The sequence below is a fragment of the Periplaneta americana genome, chromosome 16, assembly GCF_040183065.1.
Source record: "Periplaneta americana isolate PAMFEO1 chromosome 16, P.americana_PAMFEO1_priV1, whole genome shotgun sequence".
Lineage (NCBI taxonomy): Eukaryota > Metazoa > Arthropoda > Insecta > Blattodea > Blattidae > Periplaneta > Periplaneta americana.
Window position 1 is genome coordinate 7,995,516 of NC_091132.1, and position 26,300 is coordinate 8,021,815.

Below are 26,300 nucleotides of genomic sequence, written 5' to 3' on the forward strand. Positions count from 1 at the left end.
CAGTCTTGTACCTTTGTTTTCACTTTGAAGATAATTTATCATCGAATTTGATTCCTGTGATTCTTTCAGAGAATAATACTTGTTGTAATCCGATGGAGTGAGATCTGTGCTATCAGGGGGACGAAGTAGAATCCCCCAACTTTCAGAGCCTTCAACTCGGCTCTCGACGGGGAACACGCGCATCAGACATGCTTGATTTCATGGATCGATGACCGAAATATATGCCGCGTCATACTACGTAATAAAATGCTAAGTAATAGGTAAACAGTAATTTTTACAAAGTTACGCAGCAATATAGTTCAACTCAGAAATAATTCCCACATTACAAAAAGATAATTAAAATAAAGTATCTTATTAAAATAAAAAATACAAGGGACATGGTTTGAATTATGGACGTTTAGTTTTAAAGTAGTGTACGGATAGCTTGAGCTACAATCACCGGAGTAACATTTATTTGCAAAATACAGTGTTGTCACATTGTGTAAATAAAAATTCTTCGAAGTTTTACTCTCAACATTTTCGTATCCATTTTCCATCCAGGATTCACACGATGTAACCATATGCGCAAATTCTGGGACACCCTGTACAGAATACCTATGAACAACTACGTTATTTTGCGTTAGTCATTTGTCTCTTTAGTTAATGAATAGTCTAGATGATATTTATGTGGTTTTAATATTCATGAAATAATTACACAGATATTCATAGTGCGATCACATTACAGGAAAGTTTCAACATAAAAAATTTATTTTCTATTGGTTATTTTACGACGCTTTATCGACTGCGATGGTTATCTAGCGTCTGAAGATGATAATGCCAGCGAAATGATTCCAGAGTCCAGCACCGAAAGTTACCAAGCGCATACTCTCAATGGATTCAGGGAAAACGCCAGAAAAAACCTCAACCAAGTAACTTGCTCCAACCAGGATTTGATCCCGAGCCCGCTTGTTTCACGGTCATACATAATGACCGTTACTCCAGAGTATAAAATAAGTTTATGCGAATTGCAAACAAACAAATTACTTGTTTATGGACGCAAAACAACAGTGACTTGGATGGAAGTGTCGGGCAATGCTACCAGTCAAACAAACAGTTACTTGGTGCAGAGTGTTTCCATCACTGCACATTAATATGAAATGTGTGCCAGTGTTTATGGATGTCTTGTATATTGACGACAAATACGCGGAATGATTGGACGAAGCATCTGTCCCTACCCACACACACGTAACTAACTCGATCTCGTCTTCCAATGTTTGTTGCGAATATTTGTCATTGATCCTATCAAGAGCCGTCCAACTACCCCGTGGACCCCTGGAGACTCCGCGGCACCCTTCTGTTCTCGATTATTGAAGTTCTCAAAAACACAGTTTCCTCTATTGATTGTATGACTGAGAGCTGAATTTATATTCTGTCTACCGGCTGATTCTGTGACTTTGTTACACACTTTTGTCTTTGTGTGAGCATACTAGAACAGTCTATCTTCCTTTGATTAATTGCAATTAAACTGAGTGTCACTGTTATTTTGTATCTGTATCTTTTATTTTAATTATATCATTCCTTAATACGGTAGACTAATTTATATTATTTTCATTTTCTGCTTGTATATAGATTGTTTTTTATATTACTTTCATTTTGTCACACGGTATTATATTAAAAAATCTTGCTCAGGATAGGGATCGATGGCGGGCTTATGTGAGGGCGGCAATGAACCTCCGGGTTCCTTAAAAGCCATAAGTAAGTAAGTAAGGTATTATATTAAATTAATTTGCGTGATGATGTACACTTTTTTCCTTGTTGTATTATATTCGTAGTGGTGTGGAAGAGAAGGCCTTAACTTTTCCACAGTAAGTAATAAATAAGGTAGGTGTCCCTGATATGGCCATGCTAACGTTTGAGAATTTTTCTAGCCGCCACTTTGAAAAAAATGTAAATCACTTTTTTCTTATTCGTTCTCAGTCTAATGGACGTTCTTAAAACAATTTCCTTTCCCCATAAAAATAGCTTTAATTGTCCAAAAAGTCCCAAATTCCAAAAGTCCACCTAGTGGCCATATCAGGAACATGTGCACATGATATGGCCACCCTTGTTCCATGTTCTACAAATCGTGATTGTTTTCAGTTTGATAGCGCAGTTGTGTTAAAATTAAATAATTTTGGTGTAAAATGAATAAAAATGACACTTAATAATTTTTTTTATAATTCAAAAGTGTAGTCAAAACAGGTTTTTCCATAAAAAATTAAGTTGTTTTTCTTAAAATACAAAATTTTTGCGTAATCCCAGCTATAAGGCATGTAAATTTGTCAGGTGAAAAAATAAAAGTGAAATGAACTTGATAAGGCCATGGTGCATTTGATATGGCCATATCAGGAGCAGGTAAGCTTTCATGAAAATCGTTTGATTATGAAGAACTCGTAAAAGATACGCCATCAACTACAACACCAATCAACAGAACATTAAAAACTGAATGGAGTACTATGGTTTTCATGAAACAAGTCTTTGAAAAACATTCATAAAACAAAGGAGACTTACCAGAGAAAAATAAGAAGAGATCACATGAAAACCGCAAAACAGGCACCTGACGCTATATTGCTCAACCTGACTGGATGGAAAACGATCAAGTGACATACCAGGATGCCCTTTCACTGGATGCTGTTGCAATTTAGCGGATTTTTTGATTAACTAACTCACAATAGGGGTGTGGCCATATCAGGAACATGGCCATAACAGGAGCACCCACCTTATGAACAACTTTCATAAAGGAACCCATGTCCGGAAACGTTTCGATGAATAATAATTACAGAATATGATGCATGTTGTCAAAATGCTTTCTGTGACCACAGTTTTAGTGTGTCATGGTATTACTCGACCGAGGCCAGTGGAGTCCTGCAGCCCGGAGCCGTGGCGCTGCTGCTCCTGCGTTCGTAATGCCGCATGGCGATAGTTCACATTATGCCCGCGGCTCCACTCGCCTCGGTCGAGTAATAAATATTATTTTTTTTTGCTGTTATTTATATTCGTTTTAACATCTCCGGTCACATCGCGAGTTAATCTTTTGGGTGAAATCCGAAGGCCTGTGTACAATTGTTGAGAAAGTTCTATTGTTGTCAATTAGATGGCGTCTGTAGATATATTACTGATTTGTTATGAATATGTATTCTTGTTAAGGCAAGGGTCCATGTGACCTGGAACTTGTAATGAAATGTATCTTAATTGACATCACCAAATAAATAAATATGAGTATGATTTTGGTGATGAATGAGGTCGGTGTTATTCAGGGATTTCCTGGCATTTGCCTTACGGTTGAGGGAAAACCCTGAAAAATCTGAAGCAGGAAATTCAACCAGACCGGGAATCGAACCCGGACCCTCTACATAAGAGACCTACATGCTGACCTCTACACCACAGAGATGGTCGGTAAATAATTTTGTGCGAGATCGTGCGTATTTGCTTCCTTTCCGCACAAAACCAATACGCGGTAAGTGTGAAATACCACATTCAGTATTCCCAACGTAACACACATAACAATTTCCCTCTTCTTACCGCTTAAGCGCCATATTCATTTTACTGCTTTAGGCTTTTAACATATTATTTTTAGAGACGTTCAACATAGTAATAATTATAAATTGGAAACTTACCACTGCAATTTCACCTAAATTGCACTGTTAATTATTGTTTTTAAATATTTGCAAAAATTAAGTAAACTCTACAACTCCACTAAAGTTACTGCATTCGTGATACAAGTAACATTAAGGAAGCCGTGAAAAAATCAACAAACTTGCCGATTTTATTACTGCAATATGTTATATAAATAATATTGTTAAAATATTAAAATGAAAAATAAATCATTACATAACCTTACCGTTTGTTTTAAGTTCGCATTTATAGACTGGGGGAAAAAAGACAGACGTATATCACGGCCTGCTGGAGTATAGTAAACACAGAAAATATTTTATAGCAACAATGTTGAAGAAAGATATTTTGGTTTTCCGAAGTTGCCGTCATTAAACAGAAACCAACATGGAGATTTCATTGCAACTAATTAGAAATTCGTCTTTCAGGTATGTAATAAACGATCTTCGCACAAAATAATGTACGATACACGAGCGGTATGTTTGTTTTCATGTTCTCGGAAATTAAAAAAGCTCAACTACGTTTCGCTTTTTCAATCTTTCCCTCATACCGCTCTTGTAACGCATATTACTATTACACAGCTGGTATCAGTGCGTGTATTAATACATTATTAGTATGTAATTCAATAGGTAACACTGTCAAAAATGCAGTTGTTGCATTAATGGGCAAAATATCTACATTTCGAACACTATTATGTAGCCTACAGAAGGATTTCGTCTCCCAGGTAATGGCTTCCCATGGGAGATCATGAGAGCCACCCTTCTTGAGGAAGGAGGTCATTGCCCTAAAGTTATTTATATGTTGTAACAATTATATCAGGAGTAACCCAAAAGTAAAATATCAGAGTTTTGTATCATTGTTTTTACGAATAAAATTAAGTGAGACTGTCACTTAGCAACGACTGAATAAACAAAACTCCGTGTACAGTATGGAAACTAGCGAAATGTGTATTATGGTTTGTAAATTTTGGAAATGGATCTGTTAGCATACCGTACATTGGTGGCCATATGCGTGTTCTCTAAACCGAAGCTGTTAGCGCCGGTATGATAGCAAGTCCCAAGTAGAGGACTGTCCGCAGAGATGGCTATGCCGTACACAACTTGTCAGCGCTACCTGAAACTTTGCCTGCAACGTGTTCAAACATTACGCGATCACAATTGTTTTACATATCACAGCTGCAACAGGAGAACAACACGGGCATGCTGTTCCAGCAGGATGGCGCACCAACTCATTGAAGAAAAGAAGTTTGTGCATAAAATTCGACACCAACTGCTGCGGTCGTGGTGGCAAATTACATGGCATCCAAATTCTCCTGACCTGTTTCTTTGTTTGGGATCTATGAAAAATATCTATGCACAGGGATTCAGGGATACTTATGATCTCAAAGCAAAGATTGTCTCATATTTTGGAAAACTATCTCTGAGACGTAAGAGAGGAACGAGTCAAAGTGTGAATTGTGTTGTATACGCAGTGATGGCTCGTCGAGGTCTATATGTGATCAAAAGTCTTGTCCATCTAGAATGTATTTATACATTACCGAAATAGTAATATACGTTACAAGAGCGGTATGTTGACGTTTTCATGGTCGAGGAAAAGATTGAAAAAAGCGAAACGTAGTTGAGATTTTTAATTTCCGAGAACATGAAAACAAACATACCGCTCGTGTATCATACATTATTTGTGCAAAGATCGTTTATTACATACCTGAAAGACGAATTTGTAATTAGTTGCTACGAAATCTCCATGTTGGTTTCTGTTTAATGACGGCAACTTCGGAAAACCAAAATATCTTTCTTCAACATTGTTGCTATAAAATGTTTTCTGTGTTTACTATACTCCAGCAGGCCGTGATATACGTCTTTCTTTTTTTTTCCCCAGTCTATAAATGGGAACTTAAAACAAACGGTAAGGTTATGTAATGATTTATTTTTCGTTTTAATATTTTAACAATATTATTTATATAACATATTGCAGTAATAACATCGGCATCTGGAATCTTGTTGATTTTTTCACGGCTTCCTTAATGTTACTTGTATCAGGAATGCAATAAGTTTCGTGGAGTAGTAGACTTTACTTAATTTTTGCAAATATTTAAAAACAATAATTAACATTGCAATTTAGGAGAAATTGCAGTGGTAATTTTCCAATTTATAATTATTACTATGTTAAACGTCTCTAAAAATAATATGTTAAAAGCCTAAAGCAGTAAAATGAATGTCGCGCTTAAGCGGTAAGAAGAGGGAAATTGTTATGTGTGTTACGTTGGGAATAGTGAATGTGGTATTTCACACTTACCGCGTAATGGTTCGGTGCGGAAAACAAGCAAATACGCACGATCTCGCACAAAATAAATAGCAACAGTTCTCACGTTACAGCGTTTTTATTTTATGTTTTCCGAATTGGATCACCCGGGTATAATTAGCAACATTTGAAACAGACTGAATTTTTGCGAAACGTGTAAAACCATGAGAAAGTATGTGTCATTTTCGTGCATCCCCATTAGCAGAACTTCAGCGGTATTAAATCTAGCAACTGCACAAGTCAGGTTCCAATTGGACGACATGTAACTTCGCAAGAAAGCATCATGTTTACTTAGTAATTTTTTTTTCTTGTGCTCGAGCCTCAAATGTTTTTGTACGCAATAATCTACTTTGATAAATCCGTTCGGGAAATACTGATAGTACTACGGCATGCCCTACGCCCCATGCTTCAGAGTACGAGGCTGGCTGTTAGAATATGCATGACAGTCTGCTGATAGACAAGGCCACGGTCGCTGTGACAATGTAGTGCGCTCCTTCGCACTCCCTCACTTGAGTTGTTTCTCCCCCCTTGCCTATAAACGTGTGAACTTACGTAGTTAGATATGGAAATTCGGTATGCTAATGGTCCTAATGCCCAATTCTCATAACGGAGATTCAAAATACAAGTCATGCGGACTTTTCATTCCCGCAAATTCAAACACCAGTATTATTATTATTATTATTATTATTATTATTATTATTATTATTATTATTATTATTATCATTACTATTATTACTATTATTATTACTATTACTATTATTATTATTACTATTACTATTATTATTATTATTACTACTATTATTATTACTATTATTATTATTATTATTGCGTGTGATGTAAGGGGTTATTGGACAATAACTTCATTTAGGTCAAAACTACATAAATTCTTACCTAACAGATTAATTGCTGATTAATATTTGTTACTTATAATGAAACTAACATCTGTCCATTCTTATTATTATCATTAATTTCTCTAAATAGATTTACAAAACCTCTAATGGCAATTACATTAATATTCTCATTATAGAAATATATTTTAGATTTATATATATATATATTTTTTTTTCTCCCTGTAACATAGTCCTAGTAAGCTTATATTAAATTAATTTTCATTATTTTACTAGCTATCTCAAATATTAAATTAATTATAATTGATTGAATTAAATTAGCTCATAAATTAAGTTACTACTTTACCTTATAGGTTTATCTAAAATTTAAATAAATATGTAGTCTACTAGTCGTTAAAATTGAAGAATATTGCTGGAGAACCTTTTAAATGTAGTGTAAATATTTGTAATTAAAAATTATTGTATTGATTAAGGCTGGTTGAGTGGAAGAGAAGGCCTTATGGCCTTAACTCTCCCAGCAAAAATAAAACATTATTATTATTAAAAATTATTAAACATTATTATTATTATTATTATTATTACTACTACTATTAATTGCAAATATTGCATAGAATTGTGAAAATGAATTTGAAGTTCCGTCCATCCTAAATTACAAGTAGCTCAAAAGCTAAGGCCGATAGATAAACAGAGCAGACTAGGATTCTGCATATTCCTTGGAAAACTGCAGCAGGATGAGACAATTCTGTCTTCTCTAGCAATGTCGGATTAAAAAACTTCCATCTAAAGGCCCGCTCCCACTTAGCGGAATCGAATCAAACAGAATTTGTCTCCACAGTGTATTTAAATGAAAGAGCGGAAAGCGACGCATCGAATCGAATATAATTCATGATCTAGAATATTTATTCCGGTGTCGGAACAAAATTTCCACTGACTGTCAACGCTGAGCTTATAGTAACGTCACTGAAAACTTCTTAGTTACAGATCGTTAAGAACTGATCATCTGAACACGACATTTTTCCAGGAAGATGAGGCTACCGCCCATATAACTCGTACTACGACGACCAAGCTACCCCAGTTTTTTTCAAACCGACTGATCTCATGATTTTGATATCCAATGGCCTCCCAAGTCTCCGGATCTCACAATCTGGGGCTATCTCAAAGAAAATGTCTTCTCTCGGCGGCTACAACTACTGGGCAGTTGAAAACGGCAATCAAAGAAGAAATTTAGGTTATTCCGAATTAAATGATTCAACGTGTCATGAAGAACTTCCGTGAGAGGTTGTACCAATGCACCGATGCTGATGGAGGTCAGTTGCATTTATTTATATTCAAAAAATGGGAAGTAGGTCTTAATGGAAATTTTTGTACACCTGACGAACAGAAATAAAATTTGTGTACTTATAGACATGTCCTTTTCCTTTTGCACTAATTTCCACAACACATCCAGTATAAGCAAGTTGTTAAAAATGTTTTATTACATAAAGATTGTTTACAAACGTGAATTATTAAAGATTTTAAATATTTTCCATCATTTCATACAAATACAAAACAGAATACAGTAAAGGCCTGATACTTGTACATTGCAATAAATCATCAATGCCTGATGGCCCTGCAGCCGGCAGAATACACGAGTGGAAAAATTTGCCGTCTCAGTAGCCAATGCGTTATCACACAGACAGCGCCTTCCTGCACCGGCAACCAGTGCAACGCACCTGGCAGTGAGGTGGCCGCCACATCAAGGCGTATTGCAATAATTTGGAATCTTGCTTTATTTTCCCCCATAAAAAGTATATATAGCCTATTTTGCAATACGATACTACTCGTTCATAAAAATCACATTTCCAGTTTCAGATAGTAAACAAACATTCGTATAAGATATTTTTAATGTCTTGTTTAATCTATTTTCTAAGAGTAACAGGATATTGGATGATACATTAAAAATGGTCGTTAGAAGACTCAAAATAAAAAACAAAAGTATTTAAAGCAAAAAAAATAATATAATAATAATCGGTGGCGCTTCAGTCCATGAAGGGCCTAGACCGATCAGCCGGCTGCTGGCCTCACACCCACATGCCGAAGCAGAGGTGGATGATCATCCAACCAGAATGGAGTTATGGTGTGGTTAGCACGATGATCCCCCCAGCCGTTATAGCTGGCATTCGCAACCGGATTTCGCTACCTATCGTAGCTCCCCAAGTGCATCACGATGCTGGGTGGGCACCGGTCCCATACTTACTTACAAATGGCTTTTAAGGAACCCGAAGGTTCATTGCCGCCCTCACATAAGCCCGCCATCGGTCCCTATCCTGTGCAAGATTAATCCAGTCTCTATCATCATATCCCACCTCCCTTAAATCCATTTTAATATTATCCTCCCATCTACGTCTCGGCCTCCCCAAAGGTCTTTTTCCCTCCGGCCTCCCAACTAACACTCTATATGCATTTCTGAATTCGCCCATACGTGCTACATGTCCTGCCCATCTCAAACGTCTGGATTTAATGTTCCTAATTACGTCAGGTAAAGAATATAATGCGTGCAGTTCTGTGTTGTGTAACTTTCTCCATTCTCCTGTAACTTCATCCCGCTTAGCCCCAAATATTTTCCTAAGTACCTTATTCTCAAACACCCTTAACCTATGTTCCTCTCTCAGAGTGAGAGTCCAAGTTTCACAACCATACAGAACAACCGGTAATATAACTGTTTTATAAATTCTAACTTTCAGATTTTTTGACAGCAGACTAGATGATAAAAGGTTCTCAACCGAATAATAACACGCATTTCCCATATTTATTCTGCGTTTAATTTCCTCCCGAGTGTCATTTATATTTGTTACTGTTGCTCCAAGATATTTGAATTTTTCTACCCCTTCGAAGGATAAATCTCCAATTTTTATATTTCCATTTCGTACAATGTTCTGGTCACGAGACATAATCATATACTTTGTCTTTTCGGGATTTACTTCCAAACCGATCGCTTTACTTGCTTCAAGTAAAATTTCCGTGTTTTCCCTAATCGTTTGTGGATTTTCTCCTAACATATTCATGTCATCCGCATAGACAAGAAGCTGATGTAACCCGTTGAATTCCAAACCCTGCCTGTTATTCTGAAGTTTCCTAATGGCATATTCTAAGCACCGGTCCCATACACTGGCCGAAATTTCATGAGAAAATTTCTTCCCCCATGAGGACTCGAACCAGCGCGCATTCCGTAACGCGAGCCCTAGGCAGGACGCCTTAGACCGCGACGCCACGGCGCGGGACAATAATAATAATAATAATAATAATAATAATAATAATAATAATAAACATCAAACAAGTTATTCATTCCTTTATGCATTTTTATCAAATATCAATTTGTTTAATTGTTGCAACAAATCGAAAATATGCTGAAACGCAATACCACATAGTACAATAATTTCCTGATAAACTAATGATGCCATTGGTCCTCAATTTTTGTCACATCTTACATATACATGCAGCTATGAACAAAACTGTATTATTATTGATCTATAAACTTGCTTTTTAACAAAGTAAAAGAATAATAATTAAATAAATTGCTTGGTGGCAAAGATAATGAATTTATGATAGCTATTTATGCAACTACTAGTTGCGAAATGTGTGACTTTAGCACGACGTGTGAAGATTGTACACCGAGGAAGACGTCTAATACGTAGGCTAACAACAAATATTGTTAAAGTTGCATTTTTTAATAAGTGATCTACATACTTGTTAAGATGACAATATAACAACAATGTAAAAATTTAAACAAGTTGGCTGGTAAACTGTTGCCTAGGAGTTGTTTTCATGATAGCAAACATGAAACATTTAGAAGAAAACAATCATTAATATTAAGTACCAAGCGATTTAGAGATTCCAACGGATATTGAGAATGAAGCAGCAAAAAACGCTTTATCAATCTAATTTTAAAAAAAGGCTTGTATGAAGCAACATTTAAGACGCGTTACAAAGCGTTCACTTTATGGAATAATTACTCTAGAATGATAGGCCTATTTGCGTTAATAAAATACTGATATTCCTAAATATACCAATGTAATCGCCTTTCTAAAGAAAAAATCAGAAAATTACAGAGCTAAAAAATCTTAACATTTTTAAAAGAAGAAACAGAAAGATTCATGAAAGAAACGGACGATGGAAGTTATTTAATGACGAAAGTTGTAGTAACTGTTGGGTTCGGGGCATGTAAGAGAAAGGAACTTACATTTACGCGTGTAGGGGATATTGAGGTTCGCTTGACTTCCATACAAATCAATATTCAAAATACAAAAACCGAAGTTCCTAGATTGCTCACAATTTCTGAAAGAGATGTTATGAATTTTTTTCGGAAATACGTTTACGTTCTTTCTATTGCTGATCATTAAATATATGCAGTATATAACCTGCACGTATAAATATAATTGGTACTATACCTAAAAAATCTTGCTAGTTTTTTGGCCTTCCAATTCTAATGAATATACCAACTTTTGTTTTCGGCGGTATTCATCTTCTTTATTAGCCGACGCAGGAGCGGATGCGGCAATTCTTAAGATTGGTGTTTAGTTTCGTTGCTGAGGGATATTGAAAATTCAGTTGAAAATAAGAAACACATTACAAAGAAAATTATTGTTAGTGGTGAAGGAAATATGTTGAAGAAACCAAAACGTTTCCAAAAGAAGAGTAATGTACCAAGACATGAAAATAGGAAAATTAATGTATTTTCTTCTCAAGAAACGTCATCATTATCAAATGACAATACTTTTTGTCTAAAAACTATATTGTAAATATTTATAATGAATTAAATGTGTTGAAATTTATCTGGCTGACCAGTCAGCTAAGGTAAATCCTAAATTTTAACACAGTAAAGAAGTTGGAAATTTAATCCGTGATATTTAATTGTTAAAAGTGTATATAGAAAAATGAAGTATTAAAATTATTATTGATAATAATTTTTAAGCATTAGTGCGTTGAAGTGCGTCATTTCGGAACTAAAATGACAATCGAAAAATTGACATTTCAAAAGGACTGTAGAAAAAAAGGTGTTTTCCAAAATTTACCTATAAATTTACTACAGATTATTATTTTTTGATCCTACAGAATATATGTTATAGTAACAAATAATAATATGTAGTAAATTCTTCTAGCAACAGTGCATATTTCTGTACATATTACTGTGCAATCCCGGCCACCAAGTCACTCAACCGAGTGCGCTCCTTGTATAATGGCAGTTGACTTAATAAAATGTCAACATACATGCCCAAATTGGAGTCAGGCCACAAAGGGAAAAACACTAGAGGAGGGGAGTTCGATCGGTGTTTTGGATTGGACTTCGGCGTAGCTCAATAGTGACAACGCTTGGTACGTAGAACCAAGGACCCGGGTTCGATCTCCGGCGCCGGAGCGAATTTTTCTCCTCTAATGTTAATTTACCTATAAAGTTTCAATTCAATAACTCAAAGCTCGTTAGCAAAGCAACGCTTTACTAATAAGGATGCATACAATTTTACTTCAATCACTAGAGAATAAAGCAGCAAAATTCTAAATTGTAACTAAAAATAGGCACACTCTTGGTTTCTTTGAGGATGCTGGGGAAAATATCGTATGACACAAGTGAATGAAGACTTCTATATCCACTCGCGGAAATTAACACGCTTGACCACGTCTCGCATGTCAAACATTCTGTTCGTGGATAAAATACGTCTTTATTCACTAGTAACATAAATAACTAATAAGATGACCACAATATTGCACATAATGAAATATAACTGAAAATTAATTAAAGTTCAGGACTTCGTTGCAAAAATGACACAGTATGACAATGCCAAAATTTGCATAACGAGAAACCTCTGCCATCAATTGCCGATAAAACTCCGAATTGTGTGTTTTCAATTTCGGTACTGAGCACAGAAACGCGGCGCAGGACATAAATTGGCATTCAAAACATTGGCGTGTAACGTTGCAGAAGGACTTTGGAAGGCTATTTTTTTAAATTAGTAAAACAGAAAATAAAATTAATAAATAGAGTAAATAAACAATCCTAACCATGAATGTCTATCTGTATAAAAAGTTATTCAATGAATAATATTTTATAGCATTACAGCAAACAAATATACAACAATCGTGCAGATGAACGATTAAGAACTTGTACAGTTGACAAGATATTTTAAAAATAACAAATGACTCCTGATAAGTGCCGAATTTCTTTTTTTTTTCGATTTAAATTTTGTTAAAATTAATACTTGAGAAGTAGGTTGAAAAAATGGAAGTACGTCTAAGTTTGAAGGAGGCATGTATGAAAAAATAGACAGTATGTAACTTGATCCGTATACTCTATATAGACGTTTTCTGAACATTCGATGACTTAGTAGTAACAACAATACATACACATGCACATGTAAATTTTCGATAAAGAAGCCGCCTCCAACACAAAACTTTACAGAAACCATTTTTTTTATTATTGTTATACATTATACACATAACATTCGCTGAATGGAGAAAATGAAGACAAAAAGCGAATTCCAGCGACATCGTTCACCCAACACTGACGTCTAACTGAACCACAAACAACATGCAAAAGACAGGGCAGCATCCAGGAACACACGCTGCATACAGTGTCAAGGAAACAGAGCCACGTGACGGCACATCGCAACAGTTCAAATTTATTGGTACAAAATAAATCTGAAAGCGGAATCACGACAGACATTGTCAGACACGCGCACGTGACAGTTACCTGCGAGGATGAGCAACAGGCGAGCGGCGACAGCGCGGCCAGGCGACATTGCGCGCCGTTCTGCGGGCCGCGGCGATCTGTGTGAGCCGGCCGGCCCAGCACCATAGACGGCCCCCACTCCACGACGGCGTCGCGCGCGCCGGGGGGAGGAGGAGAGGGAGGAAGGAAAATTAGAGGAAGAGATGAAACGCAAGGGAGAAATGCGAAAAAAGGACGAAAAGATGGGCAAAGGCATGAAAAGTATAAATGAAGCGGTGAGTTTCAAAACTTGATGAGTAGAAAAAAAAAAGATTGAGATACAGTAGTCTTACTTACTTACGTACTTACGTACTTACTTACTGGCTTTTAATGAACCCGAAGGTTCATTGCCACCCTCACATAAGCCCGCCATCGGTCCCTATCCTGAGCAAGATTAATCCAGTCTCTATCATCATATCCCACCTCCCTCAAATCCATTTTAATATTATCTTCCCATCTACGTCTCGGCCTTCCCAAAGGTCCTCTCCCCTCTCGCCTCCCAACTAACACTCTATATGCATTTCTGGATTCGCCCATACGTGCTACATACCCAGCCCATCTCAAACGTCTGGATTTAATGTTCCTAATTATTTCGGAATAAATATGGGGAATACGTGTTATTATTCGGTTGAGAAGGTTTTATCATCCAGTCTGCTGTCCAAAAATTTGAAAGTTAGAATTTATAAAACAGTTATATTACCGGTTATTCTGTATGGCTGTGAAACTTGGACTCTCACTTTGAGAGAGGAACATAGGTTAAGGGTGTTTGAGAATAAGGTGCTTAGGAAAATATTTGGGGCTAAGCGGGATGAAGTTACAGGAGAGTGGAGAAAGTTACACAACACAGAACTGCACGCATTGTAGCCTATTCTTCACCTGACATAATTAGGAACATTAAATCCAGACGTTTGAGATGGGCAGGGCATGTAGCACGTATGGGCGAATCCAGAAATGCATATAGAGTGTTAGTTGGGAGACCGGAGGGAAAAAGACCTTAAGGGAGGCCGAGACGTAGATGGAAGGATAATATTAAAATGGATTTGAGGGAGGTGGGGTATGATGATAGAGACTGGATTAATCTTGCACAGGATAGGGACCGATGGCGGGCTTATGTGAGGGCGGCAATGAACCTTCGGGTTCCTTAAAAGCCATTTGTAAGTAAGTAAGTAAGTAAGTAAGTAAGTAATTATGTCAGGTGAAGGATACAATGCGTGCAGCTCTGCGTTGTGTAACTTTCTCCATTCCGCTGTAACTTCTTCCCTCTTAGCCCCAAATATTTTCCTAAGAACCTTATTCTCAAACACCCTTAACCTATGTTCCTCTCTCAGAGTGAGAGTCCAAGTTTCACAGCCATACAGAACAACCGGTAATATAACTGTTTTATAAATTCTAACTTTCAGATTTTTTGACAGCAGATTAAATGACAAAAGCTTCTCAACCGAATAATAACAGGCATTTCCCATATTTATTCTGCGTTTAATTTCCTCCCGAGTGTCATTTATATTTGTTACCGTTGCTCCAAGATATTTGAATTTTTCCACCTCTTAGAAGAATAAATCTCCAACTTTTATAGTACCATTTCGTACAATATTCTGATCACGAGACATAATCATATACTTAGTCTTTTCGGGATTTACTTCCAACCCTATCTCTTTACTTGCTTCAAGTTTTCAATTAATTTAGAAGTTTAAAAATTAACATTGAAAAAACAGTAGTTATGACAATACCAAGAACACAGAGTGAAGACTGGAACATTAAGTTATCAGGCACAAATTTGAAAAAGGTAGAGAAGTTTAACTATTTGGGAACAGAAATTACTTCAAACGGAAAAATACACCGTGGAATTAGCAAAAGAATACATAAAAATTCAAATGTATACAATTTAATAAAACATTTCATTTGGAATTAAAATATACCCATAAAGAGCAAAATGGCAATGTATCAAACATATTTCAAGCTAATTTTGACATATGCTTCAGAAACCTGGACATACACCAAAAAAGATCTGAGCAGAGATGAAAACCCTGCGAGGTATTGTACAGAAGACACGAAGAGACGGGATACGGAACGACATAAACAGGGAAACTCTGAATGTTGAGAAATTAACAACACAATTAGAAAATAAGAGATTGCAATGGTTTGGGCACCGTAACAGAATGGAAAGGGAAAGTCCGCCAAAGAGAATATTAAATTTAAAAGTTAAAGGAAGACGACCAATGGGAAGACCACGCCAAAGATGGATAGATCAAATAATTTAGAAGAACTTACAAGAACGGGGATACAAGTGGGATGAAATAAACAATAAAAAAGCTAGGGAAGACAGAGACGAATGGAGGCATATTTGGAATCGACCTTCCGAAAGGAGGACACGATAAGAGAATGATGATGAATTCAGATATTACTCTTGCATCATATTACACCAAGTTTTTTGTGTCAAATCTGATTATTTAGGAGGTTTTTTGTTAGGTTTAAAATATGGATTTTGTCCCAAAACTTAATAAGACATTCAGTCATTTTGTCTCAAAACTTCATACATGAAGAATATCCATTTTGAATCAAAACTTCATACATTCTTATTTATCTAGACCAGCCATGTCGATGAGTAGGCCTACTCTCTGTAGGAATCTGCTCGCTCTTTGCTCATAGGTATACAAGTCGCTTCCGCGGGTGTAAGAGGCAGCAAGGGTGTTGTATAGCAGGGGAGAGTACACACGCCTTTCAGTGTTTTGCAACTGGAACTCATGCATCTCATGTGTGACAGAAAACAATACAAGGAAAAGGGTATTGTTACCTTTTGCCAATCACTTAATCGCTCCCGCTCCCCTCAGTTACAAAACTTTGCTGCAGCAATAGTACACCACTTAAGATTTTCTTTTCCCTTTTACTAGGAGGGAGCCGAAAAGTTACATTTGTTCGGATCATATTTCTGCACATTTTAAAGAACAAAACTAAAATTCTTCCAATCATTTATTATCGTAATACACTGTTCTCTTAAATTGACTGAGCATATTGGGAATTAAATCAAAGGCGTTCCCAAAACACGGAATATAATATTTGATATAAAACAATTTTATCTCGAAAATGAAGCAAAACGAGCGAAATTGTATTACACTTTGTTCTTTGAAATATCTCAAAGAATAGCGCCCTGAAATTAATTACTACTTAGGTGCCCTGTATATCGTACTTTCACTATCTCTGTGTTCTATCCGCTCCATTTTATTTTATATTGTATTTATTCTCTTTTTATTTACGATTATGTTCATTTTTATTATATTATGTCATCGCAATGAATACTGTAATGGAACTGCATCCGAGAACTCACATTTTCTCCATGAGTGTTATAATGTATGTGATTATATAGGGACATCATTTTATTTTTACTTGCATTTTTATTGTACCTGCATTTCTGAATGTACTTCACTCTCACCCCTTCACTAATGTCCTTGCTCCCGTCAGACACACAAACTTACGGCCGCTGTTGCATTCGAAGTCTTCAAGCAGTGAAGTAAACACTGCAGTGTATAGTGTGTTTCATAAATATGATTGCGTTTTCTATAGAAGAAAGAACCTATATTAATAATATCGTACTAAAAAATTATATTCAAGAAACGATAAATTCAATTTCAGAGAATATGCTTAAAAATGTTTTTAATAATATGCGTAAAGAATTGAAGCCTGCATTGTAATGAACGGCAACCATTTTCAGCAACTTGTTTAAAAATTCAGATTAGCTTTTTTTGAATTGAGGTGGCTAGAAGCAAAGGAATGCTAGTGACATTTATAATAACATGAGTTAAGTGCATCCAGTGTAAGCAAAAGTATCTAAAATTTTAGTGGCAAAGGGATATTTTAATCGCATCACACATTAAAATTTAAATAAAAAATGTCACCGATTTTACGAAAGCTTAAATATTTAAACCCCGTTTTCTCAAAAGTAACTTAAGTGCACTTACAGCCCTTTACTTATGACCCCCTCAATTTAAATGCACTCTCTATATTGTATGATAACATCAATAATTAATATGCTAAATAAAGTAGACATTACATAACGAATATAGCCGCCAAAAAAGTTGAGTTTTTGAAAAAAAATGTTACTACTCTACTGTATTTTGATAAATTCCGTAAAGTGATGATCAAACTGAAAATCGTAATATCGTAATTCCCTACAACATAAATGGATACACTACTTTTCTCTCCTCCTATACCTAGTAAAATGATTTGTTTACATATTGCACTAGTAACATCAAACTCCTGTAATGGAAGGGGGCAACAGTGTTTCCGAGTATAGCCAGGTTAATGTTAAAAATGTTGGTAAAAATAAAGTGATGTCCCTGTACTAGTACATTATGGACAGAGCTGTGTTGGAAAGTGGGTGAAGAAAGAATGATGCTGAGACTGATCAGGAAGAGGAAAAGGAACTGGCTGGGTCACTGGCTGAGAAGAAACTGCCTACTGAAGGATGCACTGGAAGGGATGGTGAACGGGAGAAGAGTTCGGGGCAGAAGAAGATATCAGATGATAGACGACATTAAGATATATGGATCATATGAGGAGACTAAGAGGAAGGCAGAAAATAGGAAAGATTGGAGAAAGCTGGATTTGCATGAAAGACCTGCGCTTGGGCAAAACACTATAAATGAATGAATAAATGAATAATCACAAAAGAAAGAAATTTTAATTTGATTAAAAGAGAATACATATATGGATGAAAATATAAGTAGAAGGGCAGATTAATGAAGAGAAAAAGGGAAGAAATTACAGATTAAGTGAAATAAAAAAAGAAAAATTGTCATCTCTATGACGACATATACTTTCTCATTACACATTTCATATCTTCAGTAACAATTCAGTTTCTTTAACACGTTGCGACGACATTGCTGTATATAGATTATCTTGTTGCACTGTCACGCAAAGTGCACATAAATAATCTCAACAAGTAAACTATTTGTCTTTATATATATATGTGTGTATATATATATATATATATATATATATATATATATATATATAAATTCCGTAAAGTGATGATCAAACTGAAAATCGTAATATCGTAATTCCCTACAACAAATATATATATATATATATATATATATATGTATAATACAGGTGCATAAAAATTTGACCGACGAATTAGGAATGGTACAGCGGGAATAGGTGAGCATTTCTGTACTCGTGTAATGGACGTACAGTCGCCTGAGAACAGTTAAGCTGCTAACAGTCTTTTAAATGGCCGTAAAACGCCTGGTGTTTAGGCAGCCCAACTGACGCAGCATTACAAGCCAGCACAACGACGTCAGTTGGTACTCTACGGAAAGGACCGGTGCTAGTTCACACAAAGAATATTCACCCAAATGAAATTTGACCCATGGACGATTGACGCATCCCAGAATGCACACAAATAAATTGACCCAAGAGAAAATTATAACAAAGAAAATTCACATAGACTTAGTTTTTTATTTTATTTAATATTGATAATGCAATAATTTAGATGAAACAAAGTTTTGAATGGCTTACATATCTCCTGAAAAATTTTAGGTCTATTTTATTGCAGAAACCGAGTCTTGGATCGATTTCTTCAGATTTGAATGTTGTAACTATAGGCACCACGACACGTTCTTGTCTTTGAATTCATCATACCTTTGTGAAATATTTTACAGTCTTCTATTTTCGTTTTTGTGGTTCTTCTGGATCATTGTGTCAATATCGGATTACTCTTTCTTTAAATAATGTATGAGTTTGCATAGTGGGATGTTTCTTACAAGCAATGTACTGGAAGAGGTTGTGCCATGCTTCTGTGTTGTTATTCCTGCATGGTTTATTCGATCTAGCTGCTTCAAACTGATTCCATAAGTGAGGAGGATATCGAGCTTCTGTAGCAAGCCAACGACCTCTTTCAGTAATCTCAATGTAGGTGGCCTTGAAATATCTGGTGAAATCTGTCATCCGTCTGGGACTGGTCTCGAGTACTTTATGAAAATACGCCAGTACATCTTCGACAGGAACAAATGCTAAAGACAGCAGTTCACCGAAAGATTGTCTGATGGTAGTATCATTTTCATCAGTGTATGCAGCCTAAAGTCCTAGTTCTTGTAGTTTCATCCAGGCACTTTGTTTTAGATGTAAGAAACAATGTCGAAGTGTTGCATGTCGAAAAACACGTTGAACTGCTCTTATTGTACTCATCTCGAAGTCACAAATGACAACAGATGATTCTGAATTATCCCAGCCATAATCCAAAAATTGCTGTAACACCGATCGGAGTATTACTTCGTACGATTCCTGGCTCTTATTTGGTAGAGGAGAGTATACTTACTTACTTACTGGCTTTTAAGGAACCCGGAGGTTCATTACCGCCCTCACATAAGCCCGCCATTGGTCCCTATCCTGAGCAAGATTAATCCAGTGTCCATCATCATATCCCACCTCCCTCAAATCCATTTTAATATTATCTTCCCATCTACGTCTCGGCCTCCCCAAAGGTCTTTTCCCCTCTGGTCTCCCAACTAACACTCTATATGCATTTCTGGATTCGTCCATACGTGCTACATGCCTGCCCATCTCAAACGTCTGGATTTAATGTTCCTAATTATGTCATGTGAAGAATACAATGCGTGCAGCTCTGCGTTGTGTAACTTTCTCCATTCTCCTGTAACTTCATCCCTTTTAGCCCCAAATATTTTCCTAAGCACCTTATTCTCAAACACCCTTAACCTATGTTCCTCTCTCAAAGTGAGAGTCCAAGTTTCACAGCCATACAGAACAACCGGTAATATAACTGTTTTATATTCTAACTTTCAGATTTTTTGACAGCAGACTAGATGATACAAGCTTCTCAACCGAATAATAACAGGCATTTCCCATATTTATTCTACGTTTAATTTCCTCCCGAATGTCATTTATATTTGTTACTGTTGCTCCAAGATATTTGAATTTTTCCACCTCTTCGAAGTATAAATCTCCAACTTTTATAGTTCCATTTCGTACAATATTCTGATCACGAGACATAATCATATACTTAGTCTTTTCGGGATTTACTTCCAACCCTATCTCTTTACTTGCTTCAAGTAGAATTTCCGCGTTTTCCCTAATCGTTTGTGTATTTTCTCCTAACATATTCACGTCATCCGCATAGACAAGAAGCTGATGTAACCCGTTCAATTCCAAACCCTCTCTGTTATCCTGAACTTTCCTAATGGCATATTCTAGAGCGAAGTTAAAAAGTAAAGGTGATAGTGCATCTCCCTGCTTTAGCCCGCAGTGAATTGGAAAAGCATCAGATAGAAGCTGGCCTATACGGACTCTGCTGTAAGTTTCACTAAGACACATTTTAATTAATCGAATTAGTTTCTTTGGAATACCAATTAATTTTATATTATGAACTAAACTTTATCACAATGGGTGAATTTTCCGTGAGTGAGGGTGAGAATGAAAATCGTTGGGTGTAATCACTTTGGGCAAATATTACTGGATCAATATTCTTGGGCGAATTTTTTTGGCCAATTTCCATTGTGGGGACTAGCCTGTTGGGGAGTGCAGAAATAAATAAGCGAGCGGAATGGACGCTCCGTATGCACATCTGAATTTGAGGAAGAAGTGTTGAGCAACCAATAAGAATGTCGATCGACGTCATGTCTGGAATGTCCTACATAACAAAGACCTCAGTTCTTATTGTAATCAGGAAGTCCAGTAATTGGGACCTGAAGATTATTCTCTAAAATTCCCTGAAGAATGTTTTACCATTGCGCGACAGAACCAGAATTTTCCACGATGATATTGTTCTATAACCGAAACAGTCTTTGGCCGGGAAGATATTTTCAATAGTCGCAATAGTTACTGATGGTCCAGAGAAAACCCAGATTTCCGTTTTGTTTGTTATAAGAAAGACTTTAGTCTAAGCAAATGGACAGATATTGTGGACGACAATGTACTGGTCCTTATTTGTTACATCCTGTCTCAATAACGTGTTTTATCAATTGTTTTCGAACACTTCTTGATCTGCTCGACGATGTGCCCCTTGATGTAAGAACAATACAAAGGAGCCCCTGAGGAATAAAGGTTCCGCAGCGCAACGGTTAGCATCCAATATTACTGCCAATGGTGGAAGCATAAAGATTACTTATGGTCTACCTCAGTCATTTTCAACCGGTGTACCGCGAGAAAAATGAAAATAGTAAAGGTTATCGTAGCGAAAATGAGAGAAATAAAAGTGAATTCACAAGAGTAAACATTCTGCGAGCGCGTCACAAATCAACATTCAGTAAATACGAGGCGCATCCAGAAAGTAAGTTTCCCGATTTTTTCCCCTTGAAAGTAAACGTAATTAGCCGTGTCAATTGAGCATGCGTAACAGATCTATGACGTATCAATCATATGCCAGCCGGACAGGTCCCGCCTGGTGCCAGTAGCGTGGCAGCAGTGGTCCGAAATGGAAGCTCTTATTCCTTCTCCCGCCGCCGTATTGCGCCAATAGAAATTCATCGGCAGCTCTGTCAGGTCTATGGGCCGAACATCATGAGTAAGCAGATGGTGTGTTGCTGGTGTAGGTAGTTTTCCGAAGGTCGTCAAAGTGTCCATGATGAAGAGCGTAGTAGGCGACTGTCCCTCATCAATGATGATCGTGTTGATCTGGAGCGGCAGTGCATCATGGAGAACCGTCGCTTCACGATTACGGAGCTGAGCAGCCATTTTCCGCAGATATCGCGATCCTTGTTGCATGAGATTGTCACTAGACACCTGCTGTTCAAAAAAGTGTGTGCCAGATGGGTGCCGAAAAACCTGACACTCGAACACAAAATGCAACGTTTAGGAGCAGCACTGACATTTCTGCAACGGTATCACGATGACGGCGACGAGTTCCTCGACAGGATCGTCACGGGCGATGAGACTTGGATTTCGCACTTCACCCCGGAAACCAAGCAGCAGTCAATGCATTGGCGGTATAGTGGATCTCCGGTCAGGACGAAATTCAAACAGACGCTGTCGGTACGGAAAGTGATGTGCACGGTGTTCTGGGACAGGAAGGGCATTCTGCTCATTGACTTCCTTCCAAGAGGTGAAACAGTGAACGCTGACCGTTACTGTGAAACACTGCGAAAATTGCGACGTGCCATTCAAAACAAGAGGCGTGGAATGCTTACTGCAGGTGTTGTGCTCCTCCATGACAATGCTCGTCCACATACGGCTCGGCGCACAGAAGCTGTTTTGACGGAATTTGGCTGGGAGTTGTTTGATCGTCCACCCTACAGTCCTGATCTTGCTCCCAGCGATTTTCACGTTTTCTTGCACCTCAAGAAATTCCTGTCCTCCGGTGAGCGTTTTGGCAACGACGAAGAGCTGAAGACGTCTGTCACACGCTGGTTCCATTCACAGGCGGCAGAGTTCTACGACAGAGGGACAGAAAAGTTGATCCCACGATACGACAAGTGTCTCAATTCTGATGGTGGCTATGTTGAAAAATAGCTGAAACATTGCTGTATCTGCTGCCAATAAATGTTTTCCTGAAAGTGTGTTCCTTTTTTAAAAAAAAATAGGGAAACTTACTTTCTGGATGCGCCTCGTACATTTCTTCTAAACTCCTCAAAACTCCCCCTGATTGAGAACCACTGGTTTAGATTATGAGTGTGTCGCGGATTTTAAATTACACCTTTGCTGAATCCACTGATGACGTTTCTCATAATACCTGTATATTCAATTACAATAAAACTAGTATTACAGAGTATTTCATTCACACAGGCATTCACCAATGGAATGTAAGAATCCGTTGAATTTGAGCAAATCAGAGCCGTATAGGACAAAACAAAACTGTCGCATCTAATCAGCAAGTTTCTTTTCGATGAAATCAGTAGTAACCAACAACCAGTCCACCGCTGTGGAGTAACGGTCAGCGCGTCTGACCGTGAAACGAAAGGATCCGGGTTCAAATCCTGGTTGGGGTTTTTCCTCAACCAATTGAAGTATAATTGCTGGATAAATTTCGGCGTTGGACCTCGGACTCATTTCGCCAACATTAATTCACATATCACCCATACCATAGCCCAGGCTCAGTTCACGATTCAGCGTGCTGTACTTGTACAAGAGCGCGACCGTCGGCTATCTAATCATTCACAGAATAGGAGTGGTAAGCACAGTAAGCCTCAGGCTGCAGTGCAAGCCTTGGATCCCTCCTCAGTACAAGAGAAAAAAAAACCAGTAAGCTTACATCAATCATAACGCGCATTAAATTGCAGTAACTAAAGTGACTTACAAAACAAACATGGCTGATCAAAGAAGGTCCACTGAAGCATCGGGAGAAGAAATAGGTCTAATATAACTAGAAGCGCAGTACAGAGAAAAGTAGAAACTGTGAGTGAATCAGTTCTAGGAATTTTGTTCCGAACAAGGACATCAACTTCTGTGCGATGTCAATACAGCAGACAGCTGCAATTCTCGAAGACTGAACTGTTAACATGAAAGCCTAGATCATATACATATATGATCTAGGATGAAAGCAAATGAAGACTACGAATATATCATAAAAATTATATGAAAGGTGACAGCGGAAGTGATTCAGAATAAATATTTTATAGAATACATATGATTTATACATGTTAAAGCTACCGTAAACTGAGGCTATGTACTTTGACAGTTTTTTGGAGCTATTTTTGCTAACATGCCGGTTTTAGTTCGAATAGATGTCAGTCATGAAGGCGGCGGAAGTGTATAACATAAATAGAACTACCCTTATTTATGTAAGGGTTGATCACCTAGGAAATCCAGGTCATCCCACCGTTTTAACATCAGAAGCAGGGACATCGCCAGGATTTTTACTATAGTTGGTTATTTAGCGTCGACGAGATTGGTGATAGCGAGATGAAGCCGAGGATTCGCCATAGATTACCTGACATTCATCTTACGGTTGGGGAAAAAACCTCGAAAAAACCTAACCAGGTAATCAGCACAAGCGGGAATCGAACCCGCGCCCGAGCGCAACTTCAGACCGACAGGCAAGCGCCTTAACGACTGAGCCACGCCGGTGGCTGCAGGATTTTTAATCTGGGGGGGAGGGTCAGAGGTGGGGCGAAACATTAGCTTGGGGAGCTATGTTAAAATAATTTTGTTAAGTGTTAATGTTGTCCCGCGCCGTGGCGTCGTGGTCTAAGGCATCCTGCCTAGGACTCGCGTTACGGAATGCGCGCTGGTTCGAAACCTCATGGGGGGGGGGGAATTTTCTCATGAAATTTCGGCCAGTGTATGGGACCGGTGCCCACCCAGCATCGTGATGCACTTGGGGGGCTACGATAGGTAGCAAAATCCGGTTGCGAATGCCAGCTATAACGGCTGGGGGGATCATCGTGCTAACCACACGATACCTCCATTCTGGTTGGATGATCGTCCACCTCTGCTTCGGCATGTGGGCGTGAGGCCAGCAACCGGCTAGTCGGTCTAGGCCCTTCACGGGCTGTAGCGCCACGGATTATTATTTATTATTATTATTATTATTATTATTATGTTAATGTTGTATTGAGAAAATTATTCTCGTTTGAAAAATTGAGTGCCGACATAAGGATGGAAATTTACTGTGAAAATGATGGCCAATGAAGGTGTGGACAGGGGGATCATTTCTTCGAAGTGGAAGACTGCAGGGAGGAGCATGACATATCATTTCCGTGAGTTTCTTACTGATCACAGAGAGAAGTCGAGGGTAAATCTTTACAATAGTGTTACCAAAGGAAGGCGGACAGCAAGGATTCCCCACCAAAGGCACTACGGGATAATGACGGAGAGAAGTTTGAGTGGGGTAGTGACATTCTTAGACAATAATTGTGAATATACTCAAGACATGCCAAAAGTCTAAACTAACCTAACCTAATCTGTCATTGATTCGACCTTAAGAAAACTGGACTTATTAATTTTATGTTAGCATTAAACAACGCTAGTGTACATTGATACGTTTATTGTCGTAGAAAGCATCAAATTTGCCCACGACGGTTCCATGTTGAGGGTATTGGTTAATTCCCTTTCAATGCAAAAAATTGCTAGGCTAAGCGCTCGTTTGCCATTCGGTTGCGGAGGTATGTTTTTATTCTCCGCATACACGAAAATGAACGTTCACACGAAACAAGATTTGTGCGAGATCGTGCGTATTTGCTTGCTTTCCGCACAAAACCAATACGCGGCAAGTGTGAAATACCACATTCAGTATTCCCAACGTAACACACATAACAATTTCCCTCTTCTTACCGCTTAAGCGCGACATTCATTTTACTGCTTTAGGCTTTTAACATATTATTTTTAGAGACGTTTAACATAGTAATAATTATAAATTGGAAACTTACCACTGCAATTTCACCTATATTGCAATGTTAATTATTGTTTTTAAGTATTTGCAAAAATTAAGTAAACTCTACAACACCACAAAAGTTACTGCATTTGTAATGCAAGTAACATTAAGGAAGCCGTGAAAAAATCAACAAGATTCCAGATGCCGATGTTATTACTGCAATATGTTATATAAATAATATTGTTAAAATATTAAAATGAAAAATAAATCATTACATAACCTTACCGTTTGTTTTAAGTTCACATTTATAGACTGGGGAAAAAAAAAAAGACAGACGTATATCATGGCCTGCTGGAATATAGTAAACGCAGAAAACATTTTATAGCAACAATGTTGAAGATAGATATTTTAGTTTTTAAAAGTTGCCGTCATTAAACAGAAACCAAGATGGAGATTTCATTGCAACTAATTAGAAATTCCTCTTTCAGGTATGTAATAATCGATCTTCGCACAAAATAAT

General features: G+C 37.4%; 1 protein-coding gene across 2 annotated transcripts in view; it reads right to left on the bottom strand.

The window, feature by feature from the left end:
• Positions 1–13,659, bottom strand: part of LOC138691144 (putative carbonic anhydrase 3) — a 116,731-nt gene extending 103,072 nt beyond the window's left edge. For both annotated transcript variants that reach the window (XM_069812889.1, XM_069812888.1), the window contains exon 1: positions 13,504–13,659. In XM_069812889.1, the coding sequence (XP_069668990.1) occupies positions 13,504–13,552 (49 nt within the window). In that variant the 5' untranslated portion in view covers positions 13,553–13,659. The remainder of the gene's footprint in view (positions 1–13,503) is intronic.
• Between the last annotated feature and the right edge of the window lie 12,641 nt (positions 13,660–26,300).